Source organism: Lynx rufus, unplaced genomic scaffold (assembly GCF_022079265.1).
Source record: "Lynx rufus isolate CCGP_SWC_20201006 ecotype Redwood Valley unplaced genomic scaffold, mLynRuf1.p SCAF_9, whole genome shotgun sequence".
NCBI classification, from domain to species: Eukaryota; Metazoa; Chordata; class Mammalia; order Carnivora; family Felidae; genus Lynx; species Lynx rufus.
The window spans coordinates 15,360,924-15,383,341 of NW_025814897.1; the positions used below are offsets into that span (position 1 = coordinate 15,360,924).

Genomic DNA, 22,418 nt, shown 5'->3' on the forward strand with positions numbered 1-22,418 from the left:
CCTCCGTCCCTCCATCCGTTCTCTGTGTTGTGGCTGGCCACTGCCCCGCTTGGAATGGCCATGGTGCCCAACAACTCCGTGTGGCATTCAAGGCCACCGGGGCCCCTGAGGACCTGCCCCCCCTTCTCAGCTCCACACTCCTCGAGCAGCAGTGCCCTGTCTGGGCACCCTGGGCTATTTCTTGCCCCAGAGCCTCCACCTAGAGCATTCTTTGTCCCCTTTGCCTAAGGCCTACTCATCCTTCACACTGCGCTCAGGACACCTCCGCCAGGAAGACTTCCTAGATACCACTCCCGTCCCAGGCTGGGTCAGGACCCCTCTTCTGGGCCTCCCTGTGTGTAACTAGGACCACACAAAGCACGTGGTCTCTTAATCACTTCTCTGTGTCTGTCTCTCCCTCTGGGTGGTGAGCACTTGAGAGCAGAACAACGTCTGTCACCTTCCATCTCTGCCCCAGGCTGGCCTCTCTCCCCAGATCCCCGTGGGCTTGGGGTTCTCTATAGGAGAACCCTACACAGGACCCCCCGTGACGTAGCCTGGGGGATAGGGGACCCCAGCCTGGCTGGGTGGGGTGTAGTCAAAGTGCACAGGAGTCTGCTCACGCTGAGTTCTCCCGCTCTCCCCGAGTCCCCGCCCTGGAACCGCCAGTGCACACAAGGCAGGTAGCATCCCATGCGTCCCAGTCCCCAGCTGGGGCTCCCGCCTTCCTGCCCTGCACACTTGGAGACAAGATGGGCAGAGGCTTGGGGGGCAGAATGGGGGTGTGTGTGTGTGAAAAGCATGCTTTCCTGCCTATGGCCCCGGCAGAGAGGGGTAGTCAGAGAGGACGGAAGGCAGAGAAAAGTTATGTCACTTTCCCTTGAACCTGGCTGTCCAGCTGAGCCCAGTGTGGGAGGAAGATGGGCAGCTGAGTGTCAGAGGGGGAATGAGGCGCACCTACATGTACAAGCCAGCTGGGGTGTGCCCATGGGTAGGGGCGGCCACTCGTACGTCCGGGCGCGTGTGCCCGGATGTGAGCATGTTGGCAAGTAGCATGGGTGCCTGTGTGATGTGTATGGGTACGGTATACGTGGGCATGTACGTACGGAGAAACGGGCATGTGAACTTTCAACCCACCTGCCTGAACGTGTGTGTACATGTGCGTGTGTCTACGTGCGTATGTGAGTATCTGCTCGCCTATGCGTCCTGAGGCGGGAGCTGTGAACACCACATTACCCAGAGTCAGGCTTGCTAATTTTCCGAGGACTCAGGGGTGTGCCGCCCTCCTGACCTGTGCCCTGAGACAGCGTGTGTGTATGTCTGTGAGCATGAGATGAGAGAGAGAGACAGAGAGAGAGAGAGACAGAGAGAGAGAGAGAGAGAGAGAGAGAGAGAGAGAGAGAGTGTGTGTGTGTGTGTGTGTGTGTGTGTGTGTGTACCAGGAGGGTGGGGAACAGGGGGGAAGGCATATTGAATGATTTGGGACAGTACTTAGGGCAAGGAGTGGGGTATCAGCCCTGGTCCCTCCCCCTGTCTGCCCTGCTGGCTGGGGCGCGTTAGCACGTGAGGAGCCCCCGTCCCCTGACACGGGGCTCTAACCCAAGCATCTGCATCATGCACCGTCACTCCCACAGTGTTTCCTGAGGCTCCTGCTCTTCGCGCTTCACACGTGTTCACATGTGGGGGGACTTCTTCCCAGCACTGCATGCAGATGATAAACGTACCCCGACTGTCAAGATGCCCTCGTCTATGGGAAGGAGACGGGGTCACATCTGGGCTGAGGACGACAGGAGACCAGGCCCGGGAGGCCAGCCCGGCGGGGAGAACATCCGGGGGTCTGCAGACCTGCAGCTCTATGCTCTTGACATGGGTGGGGGTGGGGGTGGGGGTGGGGCGGGAGGGCTTCCCTGCTCAATCTTTATGACGGAGGGAACTTCTCTGCAGGATGGGAGCCGGATCCTCTCTGGACGGCCTCCTCCCACTGCCCAGGTTGAGTGACCCTCACGATGCCGTTCAGTACAACATTCAGGGCCTCAGGCTGTGTTGTTGCTCTGCAGGAGTGAGATTCCCCGAGGGTCTCCAAATCCCAGGCAACCTACTGCCCACGCCCTTCCTGCAGCCCAGACAGCAGGCAGCTCAGAGAGTCGGCCTCTGGATTCCAGGGCTGGAAGGGGCCTCTGCACTTTGCCGACGGGGAGCCCCGGGCCAGGTCACACGAGGCGGGGGTGGGGAGGGGCTCTCTGGCACCGGCCCCTCTGCCCACCTGGGGGCTCAGCAGCAGCAGGGGTCTGCTAAGGCTTTCCACTCTCCCCAGGGGCTCGCCGGACCCCAGGAGGCCCGGGGATCTGGGATGGGGGAAGGAACAGGCAGGACCAGAGCCGATGCCCCGCTGGTAGGTCCTGGGAAAGTTGCCTTGGTCAGTTATGCCTGTGTCTGATCTGATTGATCAGTGCCCCGCTCAATTATTGCTAAATATTCTGAATATTGTCTCTGATTAACACCAGCACTGTTTAGACTAGTTCAGACACTCCCTTCTCCCAACAGGCCAGGAAGCGCTGTGAGCTCACTACGTCACTGTCACCCTCGTGGTTCCTTCTTACCCTCGTGACGTCAGGAGGCAGGAAGCTCCCGGGATCATTATCCCATTTTGCGGAAGAGGACACTGTGGTGGTGGTCACCGTTATGTGATTTGCCCAAAGCCGGTTACTCTCTGATAAAACCAGAACCAGGGGCGCCTGGGTGGCTCAGTCGATTAAGTGTCTGACTTCGGCTCGGGTCATGATCTCATGGCTCGTGAGTTCGAGCCCCATGTCGAGCTCTGTGCTGACAGCTCAGAGCCTGGAGCCTGCTTCTGTGTGTGTCTCTCTCTCAGCACCTCCCCCCACCCCCCACTCATGCTCTGTCTGTCTCTCTCAAAAATAAATAAACATTAAAAAAAATTAATACCAGAGCCAAAAGCAGACCTTCTGATTTCAAGCCCAGAGTTTTCTGGGATGTGAAACTGTCTTCCCAAACCAGGGGATTATCCCGTGGGGCCGGCCAGAGGCAGGTGCGGTCCCTCCCTGTCACACTGCAGTGCTCTCAAAGGTTACTGGGGCTGGAACAGGGGCTTCTCCCACTCACCAATGACTGTGAGGGTGCCTGTGGCCTCTGCTGAGCCAAAGGTGTTGGTGACCTCACAAATGTAGGTGCCGCTGTCCTCAGTCCGCAGGTCACTGATGGTCAACCCTGTGATGCGTTTGGTCCAGCGGCTGTCGGCCGGGAGGGGGCGGCCGTCCTTGAGCCAGCGGATGGCAGGGATGGGGTAGCCGGAGGCCGTGCAGGGCAGCTCCACGGTGTGACCGGCCCACACTTCCTGGGAATGGAAGCCGTCCAGGATGGTGGGGATCGACTCGGCAGGGTCTGGAAGGCAGAGAGCATCAGTGGCCCTGGCGAGGCCTGAACAGGATGAATTGGGGGTGGGGATGGGGAGGCAAGCCCCCAAACAGGCACCTGCTACCCCCGGATGGCCCGGTGTGGACGAGACCTCCTGATGTCCCCTGGGCCTCGGACTCTGGCCCAAGCTCTCCTACTCGGGCTGGACATAGGTCCTGAGAATCATGACTGGAAGCAGGGGCTTGTGGGGGAAGAGGCTGGGGAGGGCAGACTAGGCTAGAGTGACAGACAGACAGATGGAACAACGGAAACAGCGAGAGGTGCAGAGAAGGAGAGGGTGTGTGTGAGAGCTCCCTTCACAGAAACAGTGCCTGGAGTCTGGCCCAGACCCAGGAGCAGTCATACATACCCTGTGACACGAGAATCAGGACTTCTCGAATTTGCGATTCTTGTGAAGTCTTGCTCTGGGCCTCAGACTGGACTGGGGGTGCCCTTCAGGGATGCGGGGACAATCTGCCCTGTCCTGTCTCCTCCCACCCGCAATCCTGGCAAACTCAGAGAGGGCCGTGCATTTCCATCTGCACCCAGAAGGATCCAGAAGTTAAGCCTTCTGCAAACCACACCTGCCATCCCGAACGATTCTCTATTTTGCATTCCCATACCAAGAGAAACCAGTGGCTGCCGGACCCGTGGCCCGGAACCGCAGAAGACCCGGGCCCCTGGCTGGCAGGGTTCTGTGTGTGATGCTGTGACGTTTCTGAGTGGTGATCTAGCTGCTCACAGCCTCGTTCTTACCCTAAGAGGCCTCCCCGAGTTTTCTGCCTTGGGAGACCTCCTCCTGCTATAAAACCTGCATAGGCTCCCCTCTACCTCCATGATACAACTCACGCTGCTTATCCTGAGTGAGGCCTGCTATGATGTGGGGTCCGGTCCCGGCCAGGTCCCCGGCCTAGGCTGCCCTCACCTACCTCCTCGTGGCAGTGGTTTCCCACTGGTGTCATGCTGTGTCCCCACACTGCCCTCCCCGCCGGATGCCCAGCCTCCCGCTCTGCTCGGCCGACGCCTCTTCATCTTTCACAAACCAGCTTCCGTGTCGCCCCTTCTGGATGCCCTCCTCCCCCCGCCACTCTCATTGCGTCCCCATAGACTTTCTTCCTCTTTTATTTTCAAACAACCTTCTCTTGTTGTAACGAAAGGGTGAAAAAATGTAACACACGCACACGGCAAAACTTCAGAAAGTAGAGAGAGGCATGAGGGCATGAGTGGGAGAGGGAGGCTCCCTCGCCCCTGCCCTCAGCCACCTCATCTCCCTCCCCAGAGGCCCCCACTGTTGCCGCTTTGCGCGGGGCCCTTTGCAACAGCGGTTAGCACCGGGCCGCGTATCTGTCTTCTGCAGGAGACCGCCAGCATCTTGAGACAGCGGTGATCCATTGTATCTCCCGTGCCTGCAGAGAGCAGGGCCGTGGCTGTTGAACCACGGATGTCGGGAAGAGGACGAATGGGGGCACTCGGGCACAGGGCGGGCCAGTGGGCTGATTTGCCAGCTTGCAGAGTTTTTATAGGCTCGTAGACTAGGAGAGCTGGCTTAGCAGTCTTGGAGACCACAGACAGGGGAGGACCCTGAGACCAGAGAGGCGCGGTGACCTATCCAGGGTCACACTGCAGAGCCTGGATCACCGGCCATGGTCTCCCTGACCCTTGCTGAGAAAATGGAGCCCGAGATGGAATAATCTAATAGGGACTTTTGCTCCAGAGCGAACGGTGAGAGCGGCAGACGCCCCCCCGGCCCCTCCTTGACTGATGGCAAATTTCTCCCGTCATCGGCGCATCTCCCTTGGAGAAGGGTTGGGCTAGGAATGCTCTCTGGGGGAAAGACTTTCTCGAAGACTCTCTACTCCCTCCCTACCGTTCGTAGCTCTTCCGAGGGAGCCTGGGCTGAGGATCAGGACAGCGCGGTGCCGGTGCGGGTCACGGATAAACTGTGTGACCGTGGGTGAGTCCTGTTGTGTCCCAGCGCCAAAGAGCTTGGCCGAGCGAAACCACTATGCAGATGTGCCCGGCAATTACTGTTTGGCACCCGCCCTCCCTCCCCACCAGCGTCTGCGGCCTCTTCCCCACACAACCCTGTGGGAACGGTCGGGATAAACAAACCCGGTGCCAGGCAAGAATTACTCAATGTGACACTTAATTGATGCAAAATACACAAATTCCGTGGCACAGCGCAGAATTTACAAGCGGAGGGGCCGACGGGGCGGTGGAGGAAGGGGCGGGGGGAGGGAATTAATCACCGAGTCTCAGGCGTGAAATTAAATTCTGAGGGAAAGAAACCTCTTTCATTACTCCGGAGCAGAAGTAAAATGCTGCGGCGTGTACGGGCGACAGCCCGGGGGGATCGGGCGCTGCCGGGGCTGGTGCGGGGCTGGGGGAGACAGATGGCTGGGCCCCGAGAAATCTCCGGGGGCGTGCCGGGGCTGGAGGGCTGGGGGCGCCCCGGGGAGGCTGCTGGGACCTCCCCCGGTCGGACGAGCAGCGCTGCCCCGGAGAGGCGCCCTGAACACGGCTTCTGCACCTGACTTTGCACTCCCCGAGCTGGGGCGCCCTGGGCTAGTCCGCCAGCCTCTCTGGTCACTGGTTTCCTCTTTATAAATGCAGATAATGTCTATTCCACGGAGTTAATGCTCGCGGAAGCTCCTGGTAAACGCTAAACAAGCACGTACATGCATAGAATGGTTGTTTCGGGGGTGCGTTATAGGGGGCTCGGGCTACTCTTGTCACTGCCTCCTTCACCTTGGACAATACAGAAAAATGGCTCTCCTCCCCTTCCCCAACACAGGCCCTTTGGAAGGGAGGAGGAATACTAACGCAGCAACAAAAGGCCACTGCCAAAACACAGCGCTCCCTGCGGGGCAGAGCCCAGACTAAGCCTTTTCCATCTGGTATCTATTCCTCCCAGCAACCCCCGGGGGGCGGGGTATGTTTTGTCGCTCCCATTTTACAGATGAGGAAGCTGAGGTTCGAGACGTCCCTTCGTTTGGGCCAACTTGCACGTGGTGAGGCTAAGCCTCAACCTTGGGCTGGATTCAGAGTCCTTCCTTCCCGCCCTCTGTATCCAGCTCTGCGAGGACCGAAGGGTATGGTGGAGGCCCTCGTCCGATGACCATCAGAGACACTCTGCCACGTGGGTCCTTCTGCTCCTTCCTCTCGCCTTAGGGCCTGGGCAGACAGGGGCAGCCGTCCCTTGGGGTGTGCGGGCTCAGACCCCCTCCCCCCCCCCCCGCCCCGGTGCCACCTCTCCATCTGCTGACCCGGAGCTTCTGGCTAGAGAGGGGCCGCACTCTTCCCAGCCACCAGCCGGGGAGCCCTCGGGGGTGCGGGCCACTACAGAGTGAACCGTCTCAGCGGAAACCACGGCCAGCCTCTCTCGTTCAGGACTGACGGAGCCCCGCCTCAAGCCGGAGAGGATCTGCGGTGTGTGGGGCCGGAGGCTGAGGCCCCGAGCTCCCCGACGTGCCCCCCTCGCACCCCCTCTGCACCGCCTTGCTCCCGTATCACTTGCGTTTTTGCCGAGACAAGCAGCTTGCAGATGGCCTTGTCACATCACATCACATCAGGGCCGTGTCACCGGCGGGGCCCCTTCCCCTTGGCTCCCTCCGCTTCCTTCCCTCCAGGTCCCTCCTGCTTCTCTCAGATCTCGTTCACTCTTGACTTCCCCTCTGCCTTTGTCTCTCTGCGTAGGTTTTCTTCCGTTTTCTCCCTGTCCCGGGTCTACTCTGTGCCTGCGCCTCTCCCCTCGTCTGGCCGGGGGCCTCCCTATCTTTACTGCCATGTCTCTTGGTCTCTGGTGCGTCTCTTATTCTCTTCCTACCTCCCCCGCTTCTCCTCACCGCCGGTGGGGAATGGAGACCAGAAGGAGAACGGCTGGCATAACCTCCAGTCTAAAGAGTGTCTTTTTTGAGACACCTGCCCACGCCCCCCCAGAAGTGGAGGTGAGATTGGCAGGATGAAGGGGCCAAGTACGTGTGCTGGAGAAAGAAGCCGGCCTGCAGGAGGGGGATGTCTGCACTGTGCCCACGTTTTATGAGAAGCATGCAGATGAGATGCAAAACAGCATGTAGACAAGTCCCCATAATTTGGAAGGGAAGCACTCCAACACATTTGGGAGCTGGGCTGCAGATTCTGAAGTCCAGCCACGAAGATAGGGCCTCTTAGTACAGTCGCCTTGCCTTCCCGCATGACAGTTTCCCCCGGCATTGGTTAATTCCACAAATATTTACTTAGCACCTACTATGTGCCAGGCATAGGCCCAGGTGCTGGAGACACAGAGGAGAATCGGAGAGCCCCACCCCTGCCCTGCTGGCTCCCACTCTCCTGTTGTTGCCTCCAAACGTGCCAGGCAAACGAGAGAGGGGTCTGGGCTAGAGTTCATCTGGGTCCTCACCAAACCCCAGAAGGTCAGAGTCAGACAGAATCAGAGTGGTCATCTAGTCAAGCTACTTCTCTGGGGTCCCCGAGAGGTCACGTGATTGGGTGGGCCTAGCCTTCAACACCACTGCTCTATCCGTTCACCCTCCCTCCAAAAGCCGCTCCAATCCCACCTCCTCGAACAGCAGAGATGGTCAAATTGCAGGTCACAAACCGCGAGGAACTTGTGAAATCCATTTGGTAAGTTGCGACCAGCATTTAAGTAAATCAAAATTGGACAGCATCGAATAGAAAATATCAGAGTGCATTTAAATGCACATGGTAGGAAATACCAGAGTGCATGGCACAGGTTAGGATAAAAATGTCTATCTGCAGATCGCAGTCAAAAGAGTTTGAAAAAGTACAGTTCCAGAAAGGCACTGTTCCTTGAGGGGTACCATGTGTCCTCCTTTACTCTGTGACTGGGGCATGAATGGGGTGTTCAACTGACCCTTCCCATGGGGGTGTCCACACTCTGGATGCAGAGCGTGAGTCCTGGCTTTGCCTCCCACTGGTTAAACAGTTGGGGCAAGTCGCTTGGCTTCCCTAAGATCTGGTTTTCTCACCTGTAAAACACATCAGTGTATACACCACAAGGCTATCACGGTGCCTAAAGGATAGCAGAGGAGTGAGCTCTCTGGCATGCAGGGGACTTAATAACCATTAGCTTCCATCCTTCCTAAAAGGTGATAATAATCATTCCTGGGGTGCCTGGGTGGCTCAGTCGGTTAGGTCTCCGACTTCGGCTCATGTCATGATCTCATGGGTTGTGAGTTCAAGCCCCGCATTGGGCTCTGTGCCGAGGGCTCAGAGCCTGGAGCCTGCTTCAGATTCTGTGTCTCTCTCTCTGCCCCTCCCTGCTCACACTCCGTCTGTGTCTCTCAAAAAAAATAAAATAAACATTAAATTTTTTTTAAAGTGATGATCATTCCAGAATAAGCATCCTTTATTTAATTTACAAATAGTTTTGCTTCTGAATTCTATTCTGCCTACTTTTAAGCTATAACAAAAGAGACACATGCACTCATAAATAGGTCAAATAGAATCTTAAAATACATTTAGAGACACGAAGGAAAAAAAACTTCCCTTATCTGATCTAATTTCACCTAATCGTTAACTATGTTTGAATATCAGGTTCTGTTTAGGAGCCTCCTGGCAGCAAGGGCAAAAAAAGGAAACAGAAGATGGATTCCATTAACCCTCATTATCTGATAAATGGCAACACATCAGTTCTTCAGGTGAGCTCGCTTCCTTAGGTACAGACTCTGAAGTTCTTACATGAAGCGCCCTCCACACCAAGCTGGACGACTTCTGCCCCTGGAGGTCCTATGTTTGTGTTCCTTAAGCTCCTTCTCCGAGGCTCCCGACTGCCTAGATACACAGCAGCCTTCCCGGTCCCTGGTGCGGATGTGCCCACCCCAGGGCTGGGCTGGCGCCCGCAGCAACCCCCTCACCTACCTGTCACAGAGAGGCGGGCCCCATTGCTCTGCCGGGTCTCCCCGCTATATTTGTGCTTGGTGATGCAGCGGTAGGTGGAGAGGGCGTCCTCTTTCTGCACGTCCGAGATGTACAGCCCGCCGTGGTGAGTAATAAAAAACCTGTTTTCTGGAGACAGAATCAAGATATAATCCATTACTCCCTTGGCTGGGCACACCACCAGAAGCAACTCAGGCCGGCGGCCGGCCTTTCTCCCAGAACCGTTATTCCTTTCAGTGTTAGATGCTTCAGAGTTTTATAGAACTATAGTAGGCTTTAGGGTCAGACCGAGACCTGGGTTCCAAACTGACTTGTCCACTCATCAGCTGTGTGATCTCGGAAAACCTACTTAACTTCTCTGAGCCCTATGAGAAGGGCTACAGCCCTACAACGGGGTGCAAATAACACCTCGCGGGGTGGATATAAGGATGAAAAATAATAATAAAGTGGCACATAGCAAGTGAGGGTCAGCGTCACCCGGTGAATGTCAGTCCTCATCTCTCCTATGCCTGTGCAAAAGCTTGCAAAGCTCTTTCACGTCCATCGCTCATTTGTCCTTACAACCGTTTGTGCGTCCTCTCCATTTTCAGGTCACACAGCCAGTAAGCAGAGCAGAACTCAGCCTTCTGGTTCCCAGCTCTGTGCACTAAACCAAACACAAGCGTAAATCCCTTTCTCTCGATTTCAATCGTATATTCACTCATCAAACAGTTACGGAGGCCAAGCTCTGCCAGTAGTGGCGATAGAGAGATCCAGATACACAGTACTAATTCAACACACAGTTCTCGAACGCTCGTTTTGTGCAAGGCGCAGGTGCAGGCACTGTGCTTTGCTTTTCCAGGTCCTACTGTCAGGACTCGGCAGGGAAGCCAGAAGGACGGGCAGTAAGACACCCATTTTGCTGATGGTGACATATGACTCCACTTAGAGATGCAATGGGTTTCCAAGGTCCCGGGGCAGACCTTGAATTTGAGCTGGTGAGCGCTGATTTTAAAAGGGGAGAATGTGGACTTGACAGTTGGGGAGGGGCTTGCATTCAGCTTCAGACTCCCCTAAGCGCATGGCAGGGCCCTCCCACCCAAGAGCCAGCCAAACTGGGATTGAGGAGCTAAGTTTGGGTCCCTCTGCCTGCTCTCTGGGGGCTAGGCTGCTTCCTCCCGCCTGGGGGCTGAGTGACACCCCCCTCCCCCTCAACCCCTGATAAGAGCTCTGATACTGGCTCACTCTCCTATTAGAAATATTCTGGGGCGCCTGGGTGGCTCAGTCGGTTGAGCGTCCGACTTCGGCTCAGGTCATGATCTCGCGGTCCGTGAGTTCGAGCCCCGCGTCGGGCTCTGTGCTGACGGCTCGGAGCCCGGAGCCTGTTTCAGATTCTGTGTCTCCCTCTCTCTGACCCTCCCCCATTCATGCTCTGTCTCTCTCTGTCTCAAAAATAAATAAACGTTGGGGCGCCTGGGTGGCGCAGTCGGTTAAGCGTCCGACTTCAGCCAGGTCACGATCTCGCGGTCCGGGAGTTCGAGCCCCGCGTCAGGCTCTGGGCTGATGGCTCAGAGCCTGGAGCCTGTTTCCGATTCTGTGTCTCCCTCTCTCTCTGCTCCTCCCCCGTTCATGCTCTGTCTCTCTCTGTCCCCAAAAAAATAAATAAATGTTGAAAAAAAAAATTAAAAAAAAAAAAAGGAATATTCCATGACGCCCCACCCAGCAAGCACAAGCCTCAGTACCGGGGGACGGGGATCTCACCGGTGACACTTTGTGACAAGGCATGTTGTACGTACGGCTGAGAAGCTTAAAGTGTCTACCACAGCTTTGACAAGGTTCTCCAGCCTTCCTCGGAGGATCTGTGGCTTCAGCAGCCCCTCCCAAAGTGGAGAGCTCTGACTTTTAGAGAGATCTTCCTGGGTCACAGTTGGTCTCCTCGAGGCTCCCTCCATGGGTCCTGGTTCTACTCATGAGAGCCCCACAGAGCTATCCTGAGCCCGGGTCACTGCCACACTGCCACACACACTGGAAGGGAGCTGTCGTGCCTTTAATGTTTCTGCGGCCTAAGCAGCGTAGGGGTTTGTGTCTTAGTATTTATTTAATATGGTTTCAAATAACTTCGTCAATCTGGGTGACCTCTTGTTTCTTCATAAACTTTGGTTTATCTGCACATCTCCTAGTCTTCCCGCTCTCCCATACACCGTTGTATAGGACTAGACCTACTATGTGCCGCCACTTGGCCAAGTGGCTGGGACCTAGCAACTGGCCTCGCGTGACCAGCGCAGGAGAGGGCTGGACTGCCAACCCCCCAGCCCAACATGGTTTGCTTCCTACAGGGGACAGAGAGGGAGTAGAAGGCAGCCCCATCACCCCATGGTCTCACACTCGACTGGCACTCAGCCAGCGCCCTGGTCTTGTGTCTGTGAACCGCTGTGAGGACACCTGCCGTCTCTCCACCCTCGGACACCTGGCTGTTGTGGGCCCACACCTGGGACGTCACATGGTTCCCCCGTGAGTGACGTGTTGCTGCCCCCCCCCCCGGGTGCATGCTTGGCCATGTGGCAGGATGCCAGTCCTCTGGACCCCCGCCGTGCCCCTCCGGCACACGGACCGCACCTCACAGACCCCCGCTCAGTGCTGTGGGTTAAGAGACGTGGAGGAAAGTGGGAGGGAGCCCAGCCCTGCTGCCGGCAGTCGGAGAGGACCCGGGGGAAGCACAGAGAAAGCCTGGCTTCCCCGCCAGACTCTGAACGTGCCGTTTTGTCTCCATGTTGTGACATCCCAAAGTCAAATGCGGAAGCTCTCCCGTGATTTATTATGTAACTGGGACTGGAATGCAGAAGTATGGGAGGGTGCTGCTGATCAGAAGTACCCGGCCGGGGGCGTGGTGGCGGGGTGAGGAAAAACAGGAAGGACCCCCGATCCGGCACCAGCAGCTTGGCCCCCGTGATCTCGCAGCTCCCCGCACCCCAGGAAGACGGTGCATTCGGTCCTACTGGAATTCGAAGCTGGGAAGGGGTGCTGCGGTGATGTGGTGGGGAGCTGGGGTTTCTATAGCAACAAGCAGCTGCTGCATCTGATGTTTCACATCCTTCATTGTCCTCATTTCCCCCCTCCCTTCCCCCCTTCTTGTGCATATTTAATTGCAGTAACGTTTCCAGACACAGGGTATCGTTCCTCCTGAAACAAAGGCGGGCCGGCCGCAGCCAGGGGGATGCACAGTGCTGGAGAGAGGGGACGGAGAAATCAGGGTATTATGTTAATCCCCCCTGGGGGTGGGGGGGGCTTGTGCAACATCAGTTCTGCATGTTTGATGAGAATCAGATGACGGGCCCTGCTGGGGAAGGGAAGCAGCAAGAGGCCTGTGGAGTGAGCGGCAGGCGGCGATGGGCGGGGGAGGCACAGCCAGCTGGTGGGGGGTTCAGAGGGGCCAGGGCCCCACAAAACGGCTGGCTCTCCGATGGGGTGCCCTGGCAGTCGGGCAGCCCCCACCCTGCACTCCAAATGGGACCAGCCATCCCTGGAACGGGTAGAGGAGCAACTTATCCTCTACCCTGGCCCCTTCCGCCAGGGGGTAGGCTGGGTCCAGCCGGAGGAAGGACAGAGTGGCAGCCAGGACCACTGGGTCCAGCTTGCATCCTGAGGCCACGTGGGAATGCGTGTCTGGGGTCATGTTTGGTCGACACCAAGATGGGGAGGTACGAATGGCATTTCGTGGTCAGGGGCCAGCAATGCTGGATATCTTGGGTAATAAATACTGTCCAACCCCAAATGCCGGTAGTGTCCATACGGGTTTACGCTGCAAGATCACTTTCCCTTAGGTGCCAAGCTTGGGACATGAGACCGTGTGCAGGGGCGCCCCGGTGGCTCAGTCGGTTCAGCATCCGACTCGCGATTTCAGCTCAGGTCATGATCTCACGGTTTTGGGGTCGAGCCCTGCATCGGGCTCTGTGCTGACAGCCAGGAGCCTCCTTGGGATTCTCTGTCTCCCTCTCTCGCTGCCCCTCCCCTGCTCGTGTTCTGTCTCTGTCTCTCAAACTAAATAATTAAGCGTTAAAAAAAAAAAAGGACTGTGTCTAAACGTGGACTCTGCCATTGATACTGCTTGTGTGTCACATGTCAAAGGCCGTGGCTCATCTGTGAACGGGGCCATGACCAGGAAAGTGCTGCGTGTGGTTAAGGAAACCTTTCTTTAAAAAAAAATTTTTTTTAATGTTTATTTATTTTTGAAGGAGAGTGATACAGAGCATGAGTCGGGGAGGGGCAGAGAGAGAGGGAGACGCAGGATCCGAAGCAGGCTCCGGGCTCCGAGCGGTCGGCACACAGTCGGATGCCGGGCTCGAACTCGTCAACCAAAGATCATGACCTGAGCCGAAGTCGGACGCCCAATCGACTGAGCCATCCGGGCGCCCCTCTTCTTTTTACTGTTACTAAAAATACTCCACCTGCTTCACCATCCTTCTTCTGGATGGTCTGGAGCAGGCCTCTCCTTTTTTTAAAATTTTTTTTTTTTTTTAACGTTTATTTATCTTTGAGACAGAGAGAGACAGAGCATGAACGGGGGAAGGTCAGAGAGAGGGAGACACAGAATCCGAAACAGGCTCCAGGCTCCAGGCTCCGAGCTGTCAGCACGGAGCCCGACGCGGAGCTCGAACTCACGGACCGCGAGATCATGACCTGAGCCGAAGTCGGCCGCTCAACCGACTGAGCCACCCAGGCGCCCCGCCTCTCCTTTTTTTAAAGCTGCATATTTACCAAGTACCTAATACATGTCAGGGCAAGGATTTTATACACGCTATCTTATTCAATCCCCACAACCCTTTGCAATGGATACTATTATTTTTACTAACCAAAGCACAGAGAGGTTAAATAACCCACCCATAGTCACACAGCTAATAAGTGGCAGAGCCCAGATCGTTAGTCTACTTCTTACGCTCTTCCAAATCTCGGTGTCGACTGAGACTTCTAGAATAGCAGCACCTCTCATAGGAACATATGGTCAGCTTGGTCGCTTCTGTCAGTGGGGTGGTCACTACCTTACAAAGGAACGCTCATCCGTTCAGTTCTGTTTGGCTTGATTTATCAAGTCGTTCCGGGGCACCCCTCAGTCCTGGACTGGGCTCCCTGGAGAGGTCTTGGACCTAGTCTCTGCTCTTTGGGATTCCATAGTTAGAAGACAATGTCCTACCACCAGGAAGGGGCCCGTTTGGGGGCTGCTGAAGGGTGGGGAGGGGATTCAACGGAGGCCATCGGCGAGAAGAGAAAGATTAAGAGGGGCCAAGCTAGCTGGTGTGGTTGGCCGAGCCTGGGACTGGATTTCGGAGACTGGATTGGAGTCCGGGCTCTGCCACTAATGATGGGGTGTGTACTGGGTTGAAGAGTATCTACCCCATCCCCCCTTCCCCCGCCTCCGCCAAATTAATGTCTACTCAGAGCTTGTGAATGGGACCTTATTGGAAATAAGATCTTGGCCAACACAATCAAGTTAAGGTGAGGTCATACTGGATGAGCGTGGGCCCTGAATCCGGTGTGTTCTTCTAGGAACAGGGAAACTTGAACACAGGCACACGACACGGGCAGAAGGCCATGGGAAGACAGAGGCAGAGAGTGGAGCGATGCGTCTGTAAGCCAACAGACGCAGGCATTGCCAGCAACCCCAGAAGCTAGGCAAGAGTCGAGGAAGACCCTCCTCCGGAGCCTGAGGAGGGAGCAGGTTCCACCCACACCCTGATTCGGGACTTCTGGCCTCCAGGAGTGTGAGCCAGTAAATCTCCCTGGGTTAAGCCGTCAGCTTGTTGCAATTTGCTACGGGAGCCCCGGGCAACCGACACAGGGTGACCTGAGGGGAGTCCGGTCATCTCCCAGGCCCTCAGGTGTCCCGTCTGCAAAAGGAGGAAGAAGGTGGATCCGGTGTGTGTCTTTAAGCATGCCTATACGTTAGAATCATCTAAGGAGCTTTTAAATTAAACTCAGAATCTCTGGGCGTGTGGCCTGGAAACCGGTATCCAAAAAAAAAAAAAAAAGCTTTTCATGTAATGTGCAGCCAGGGCACAGAACCACTGGGTGAGATAAACTCCTGGGGCCCCTTTGCTCTGACAACTGATGTCTCTATGATGGCACCAAACTTTGGAGTCTCGCTTCTCCTTCAGGAAAAACGACTTAATAAATGGGACTTGTGTCCCAGAGCTATCGGGAGAGTCAGACGAAATACGACATGCGAGGGTCCCCGGCACGAACGGCCCCACCTCAAGGAGGTGAGGGGCTCGCAGTCCCCGTGGCCAGGCTTCCTGCAGATTTCCCCCCTGCCTTCTTCCCCAGGAGCTTGGGAATAAAGGGGACCCTCCTCTGCAATTCGGAGGCCCCGCACACAGGTGCTGAGGGAGCCAACGGCATCTTCTCTTTTTCTAAAAGGTCGGAGAGCCGGGCCTCAGAGACTCCTGAGAGCTACAGGAGCCCCGGAGAGAGGATGATAGAAACCTCGGGGCTCCTGGTGGCTCCAGAGGGCTGTGAGGGGGAACAGCTGCCCTCTGCAGAGGCGCGGCCTCTCTCTGCTCTCAGAGGCAAGTGTGAGGGGAAGTTTGGTGGGGAGAGGGTGCCGGGCAGAGGAGGAGGAAGGACCGAGGGTTTTTCGGGAAGGTGTGAGCTGGACGGGTCCTACTCAGGCCTACTCCGAACGCCACAGGGACAGCAGCTGCCGAACTGGCTCCTGCTTTGGCCCCTGCCCCTCCCCCAACCGTGCCCAACCCGCAGCCAGAGTGATGCTCTATAACCCAAGTCGGATTATGTGGCTCCTTTGCCCCAAACCCTCCAATAGTTTCTCATTTCACTCAGGGCTGATGGCCAAATAGGTGCCCTAGAAATAAATCTTTCTTTTTTTTTTTTTTTAAATTTTTTTTTCAACGGTTTTTATTTATTTTTTTGGGACAGAGAGAGACAGAGCATGAACGGGGGAGGGGCAGAGAGAGAAGGAGACACAGAATCGGAAACAGGCTCCAGGCTCCGAGCCATCAGCCCAGAGCCCGACGCGGGGCTCGAACTCACGGACCGCGAGATCGTGACCTGGCTGAAGTCGGACGCTTAACCGACTGCGCCACCCAGGCGCCCCTAGAAATAAATCTTTCTAGAGCGAATGAAAGAATGAATGAATGAATGAATGAATGAATGAAACTTGCCCAAACTCTAAGGTAGTTTTATCCCCATTCCACTCACGAGGAGACGGCCGCTCAGAGAAGTCAGATAATTCTACCTCCTCCAAGAAGCCTTCCCAGATTAGCCCACTCCCATTGCTGAGTGTTTCTACATCTGGCAAACCTCTTGCACTGCTCATCCCTGTTCCTGCTGGATTCAACCAGATTTTTAAAAAGGATTACTTTTGAGGATTCAAAAGTCAAGATGAAGCAGCATGGTGGTTCCTTGAGATAATATAAATAGAATTACCACGTGATCCAGTAATTCTACTTCTGGGTATATATATACCCGGAAGAATTGAAAGCAGGTTCTTAAAAGGATGTTCTCTCACCTATGCCCATAGCATTATTCGCTGGAGTCAAGAGACAGAAACAACCCAAGTGTCCCCCGATGGATGAGTGACAGAGAGAAGATAGTAGAGACAAACGATAGAATATTCCTTAGCCTTAAAAGGGAAGGAAATTCTGACGCAGGCTACCGTATAGATGAACCCTGACTACACTGTGCTGAGTGAAATAAGGCAGTCGCGCAAAAGAAATACTGTCTGATTTCACGGATATGAACTACTTGGAGCAATCAGCTTCACACAGACAGAAAGTAGAATCGCGGATGCCAGGGGCTGGGAGAAATGGGGAGTGGATGTTCCACGGGCACCGAGTTTCAGTTTTGCGAGATAAAGCTGCCCTTAAACACGACTGGACTTTAGGCTGGGCTGAAATTCTCCTGACATTAAAACTCAACACTTAAAACTGATTAAGATGGTAAATTTTATATTATGTGTACTCTACCACAATTAAAATTAAAAAAAAAAATTAAAGTCAAGATTATAAAGAATTGGGATGAGTGTCTTTACAAAGTAGTGAGTTTCCGGTCACCAGGTGTATTTAAGGAGAGGCTGAAGAGACACTTGGCTGAGATACAGCATAGAGGATTTAAGCATTGAATAAGAGAAACAAATTGGGTCGTCTTTAAGGTCCCTCCCTTCCCAGATATGTATAAATTCCTAGCTTAAAGAACGGCAGAGCTGCGAGACTTCTTGGAGATCAGCTGCTACAGTGGTTTTTAAATCAGGGTACATGTGCTCGTCACCACCCCAGGACTCTGGCTGTGGTTATTCCTCCGTGCCTGAAATGCTTTTTCCTTGACTCACCCCCGGCCCCGTTCAGGTCTCTCAGTTCAAGTGCCAGCTCGTTGGAGAAGCCTTGCCTGACCCCCTCTATCAAAATTAGACTGTGCTCCGCGTCCCTGCCCAATTCCTTACCCTGCCTGTTTGTCTTCGGAGCACGTGGTGTTTCTCGCTGACAGCAAGGAGTTATTTTAGTATCCCCGCTCCAGAACATGGCTGGCACATAGAAGATATTCAGTGCACACGGAGGGAATGGAGGGACCCCGGTAGGAGAGGAGGCACCGCCCATGGAGTGAGACATCAGGCTCTCCAGCCTGGAGTCCTGTCCCGAGGTCCCCCACACCCTGGGGTCTCTCCCCTCTTAACCACGGCTGCCATACTGTCATGGCTTGGGCCACTGCTCCCCCCTTAGGTTCCCCAGCTCAGCTGAGTCCGGGCGGGACATTAAAGCAAGACTGATGATGGTTTGGAGCTAACACAGGGATGTAAACAGACAAGGACGTGGCTGGGCAATCTGGAGAATAAACTATGGCTGACTCATCTTCAGAGGGCGGCCCCTGCAGGGAGTGACCTCACCTTCCCAGGAACTACTCAAGCACATGGAGACCCAGGGCAGCCGGCCCAGGGAGAAGAAGGGACAGAAACAGCCCCTCTGAAGCGTGCCTGAGGCTGGCCTTCCACTGCCCTTCCCCGACCCAGGACCTACCTCTCCCTTAGCTGATTGGAGGGGAAATACTACCCTCGCCTGGAGGAGAGACCACTAACAACAGAGGTCACTGGTTCCAGGATGGAACCCCATTAGGGTCCCGGGGCCAGCTCTGAGACCAGAGGTATGCAATGCAGTGGTGAAGGCAGAGAGGCGCTTCGCCCCTCTGTGGGCAGCAGCAGAACTGAGCTGCCGTGGGCGGCGCCATCTCTCCCTGCCTCCAGATGCTAGGGGTTCCCACGGCTGGGGCCTTTGAGGAAGGCGACCCGTGTCCAGGAACCCGTAGCGGTGAGCTTCCCCTCTTGGGCCCTTTTGGGCATCCCTCATGGGTAGGGTCTGCTTGGGCTGGGAGACAAATCCAGGCCTAGCTGGCAAAGCGTCTTAAATCATTTTATAAACTCATCAAGAAAGACACCCCAAAGTGCACGAGTCAGTGAGCACCCATGTGCCAAGCGCGTTCCCACATGGCCCCTCTCTTAAGCGTCATCCGCAGCCCATCACCAGCAGCACGAGCTACTCCTCTTGTTTTACGGATGGGGAAACTGTGGCTCAGGCGGGGCCCAAGTTCCAGTGACGCATCTAGTGAGTGGAAGAGGCAGGATTCCCACCTGGGTCTCCTGAACCAACCCAGAACCGCTTTCCCGAAGCCCAGCTGCCAGGAGGGTGTGTGCTGTTATCTGGAGGGGGCTGGCCAGAGCCAGGAGGCGGACTTCTCCAACCCTTCTGGCTTCTTCCAGAGGCGGCTGCCCTGTCCCTGGCCGGGACCAGCGTGGTGGGCGAGCAGGGAGGTGAGGGATGAGATGAGCCCAGCACCAGAAGGCATTACAGTCCCGACTGCAAGAATGGACGCACCACATCCCCCAGGAGGCTGCTGGGCAGTGACGTAAGAGGTCAGGGGCATCCGGCAGTGGAGGCCTCAGACCTAGGCAGCAAAGACGCCCTGCCATGTTGGGGTGCCCTGTGTCAGCAGGAAGGCGTGATCGGGGGCCGGTGGCTGCATGTGTCTGTGACAGAATAGAGCGCGTGTCCTGTCACGTGCACGACGTCAGGGGCGCTGGCACAGGCCGGTGGGGCATCGCAGGGGCCAGAGAAGGGGCTGGCAGCTCGGGGAAGTGCATACTTGGGGTCAGAAATGGGAGGTTTGAGACCTGCCCCCTACCAACCGTGTCGCTTTAGGAAAATCCCTTCACCTTTCTGGGCTGCGGCTGTCTCATCCCCTAACCGGGGATGCTGACCCCTGGCGTGCTCGGCTCACAGCATTCTTTTGCAAGGTCCACGTGACAATGTCTACGAGAGGGTGCTGTGGCATATACCACACTATACGTGTGTAAGGGATTACTACCGTAATACGAAGTATGCAAATAGCACATGCAAGTGTGCAAATATGAAGTATCACAAATGCATGCGTGATTATGACATATACGTGGAGCACAGGCATTTTTGCAGGTATCGCGTTGAATGAGCGAATCCTGGCTGTAGAGATGCTTCTGGGACGATGCCTCTCAGCTGCTGGAGTTAGAGAAGCTGCTGCTTCCTTCCCGAAGCAAGAAACCCAGAAGCTGAGGGAGGGGTTTTCAACCCTGCCCACACCCCTCACCCCTCCAAGGAAGGTCTCAATCCACAGCAGGGGTATGGAGCTGGGGACGGAGGGAGGTGGGAAGAAATGCGCGCGGCTTTGCACCGAGAGCGGGACTTGGCTAGGGTTAGACAAATCCTTCATTGGGCCCTGGAAAAGAAGACACACTTAGCCTGCCAAGGCCCAAGTTTGTTTCTGGGGCAGCCTCAGGATGCCAGAGCCTTGAAGGGCCTCTCTCGGCCCCCAGGGCCGTCCCAATTCCACAAGAGTAATTGCGATCAATACAGGTTATGAGTTACAGCTCCATCCCATAGAGATTTACAGCGACGATGTGGTCAGCCTGCAGCTCAGAGGTGAGCAACACAGCCCAACCGCAGGCAAGCTCTTCCCTCCCGGGCTGTCTTCCCCTCGGGGCAGGGTGGGTGGGGGTGGTTGATGCTTCTGGCTGGTAGAATTAGCCCTGCCTGGGGCTCCGGCACCAGGCTCCCCTGCAGGAAGCTATTAGGGCCAGCTCTGCCCAGCTGCTTCCTTTTATTCCTTCCCGTGTCTCCTGCTGATGGTGAGACCCTGGGGGTACCTGCCAGCCTGGGTCTGAAAAGCCCCAGGGAAGCCAAGGCCCATTCTGCCTCGGACTCTGGCCTCCCAGGATTGTAAGCCCCCCACCCCAAGATCCCAGGAGAGATTTGCAGCAAGGCGGACGGCACATGGCGTTTGAGTCAGGAATTTGGATTCAGGTCCCGACCGCTAGTGCTGGCTGGCTCTAAGTCCTAGATTCTCCCTGTTATGGGCTGAATGGTGTCCCCACAACATTCCTAAATGAAGCCTTAATCCCCAGTGTGGTTGTATTGGGAGATAGGGCCTTTAAAGAGGTAATTAAGGCTGAGTGAGATCATAAGGGTGGGGCTCTAATCCAATATGATGGTGTCCTTGTAAGTAGAGGGGGAGATGCCAGGGACGGATGCGCACAGAGGGAAGACCGCGGCGGGGACACAGTGACAGGGCAGCCATCTGCAAGGCAAGAAGAGAGGGCTCAGGAGAAACCAAACCCGCCACTCCGGTCATTTTGTTACGGAAGCGCCAGAAAACGAATACACCCCTCCTCCAGACATGCTGTTCTCTGAGGGCCCTTCCAGCACTAAGATTCTCGAGTCGGGATCTGCCGTGTGAAGATAGCGGGGTGAGGACTTTAGGGTAGGAACGGGGAGGAGGACAGAGGCGAGCTGGTCCTGAAGGTCGTCGGGCGTGCCACACAGGTTGGGGGTAGACAGTGAGAGCGTGAGGGGCGGGGACTGAGCCAAGACCCCCTCGGTGGGCATTGGGTGCCAGAGGCAGCGAGGACGTGGGCGGGGAACCGGCCCCGGGCGTGGGCCTTGGATCCCAGGGAGGGCCTCGTCTGCACTTGCTATCAAACATCCGAATCTGATCCACCCAATGCATCCACTGCATGGAGTGCACCATGGAGTGTCCACTGCATGCGACACTCGAGGAGACGGAGGCACAGAGGGTCACACAGCTCGTCCGGGCCCGCTGCCCTTTCCCCACGGAACGGCAGTCGGGCAGGGCACGCACCTCTGGGTTGCGAGGGGGACTTAGAGGGACGGGCGGTAGGACTTCTGCTGTGAAGCTTGCATGGGGTACGTCGAGCCAGAAACTCTGCCCTGTCTCCAGCTGGCAGGAGGCACAAGGGAATACTCAGGCGAGGGTTCCAGTGGGCAGCTAAGCCAGAGCCTGCTTCCTGGCGCAAGGGCTCCCAGGTGCTGGGGAAGGCACCATGGCCCCCAAATCTGATGCCAGGCTGGGCTGGGCTTGGCATGTCGGGCTCCTGGGTGGCACCATGTACCGCATGTGTTCCCAGGGGCCCTGGGGACAGGCCTATGCCCTTCTGTCTCCACCACTACCCCCGTAGGTGAGACGGTGAGTGTCAGAGCGGAGGGCATGGAACTCTCTGGAGGGGTGCCGACCTTATCCTATTCTCACGGGGTGTGGCTCAGACTCAGTTTCTCCCGCAAGGCGGGAGGGTCCCAGAGCTGCCCACAGGGGTCATTTTTTCCCTAGGCTGAGTCAAGCCACGGGCCAGGCTTAGCTCCAGCACGTGGCTGACTTTGAACTAGGCGCACTGAGGCGGTCTCCTCATCTCCACGCCTCATACCTCCACCCGGCCATGGTCTTCCAAGAAGGGATGAGACGTTGCTCGGAAGGCTACCATGGCCTAGAAATGTCATCTAGGGGAGTCTCTCTTCCGGAAACACTTATGCAGAGGCAGGCCTGGTGGGGCTGGGAGAGGAGAAACCTGGTTTTGAACTTGCTGGGTGACTTCTGACAAGTTGCGGTGCCCCTCTGGGCCCGTTTCCCTAAATGACGAACAGGGGGATGGAACCATTTGGTCTTGAAGATACTTCCCAAGCCTCACTTTCCTTGTGATTCTACGATTTCCCTCCACTCGGCTGGACAAGGGTGGGTGTCTCTCTTTTTAACCCCACCTTGGTCAGAGCTCTGAGGGGTGCTGAGCGCAAGAGACAGTACGGACTCAACCCTCCAGGGCCAGAGTCATC

The 22,418-nt window shown here is 56.0% G+C and overlaps 1 protein-coding gene across 1 annotated transcript in view; it reads right to left on the bottom strand.

The window, feature by feature from the left end:
• The window catches only part of DSCAML1 (DS cell adhesion molecule like 1), a 329,391-nt gene that overhangs the window by 94,650 nt on the left and 212,323 nt on the right, over positions 1–22,418 (bottom strand). Inside the window, exons 2-3 of the mRNA XM_047071154.1 lie at positions 9,274–9,420; positions 3,103–3,381 (exon numbers count right to left, since the gene is read on the bottom strand). Coding sequence (XP_046927110.1) covers positions 3,103–3,381; positions 9,274–9,420 — 426 coding nt within the window. The remainder of the gene's footprint in view (positions 1–3,102; positions 3,382–9,273; positions 9,421–22,418) is intronic.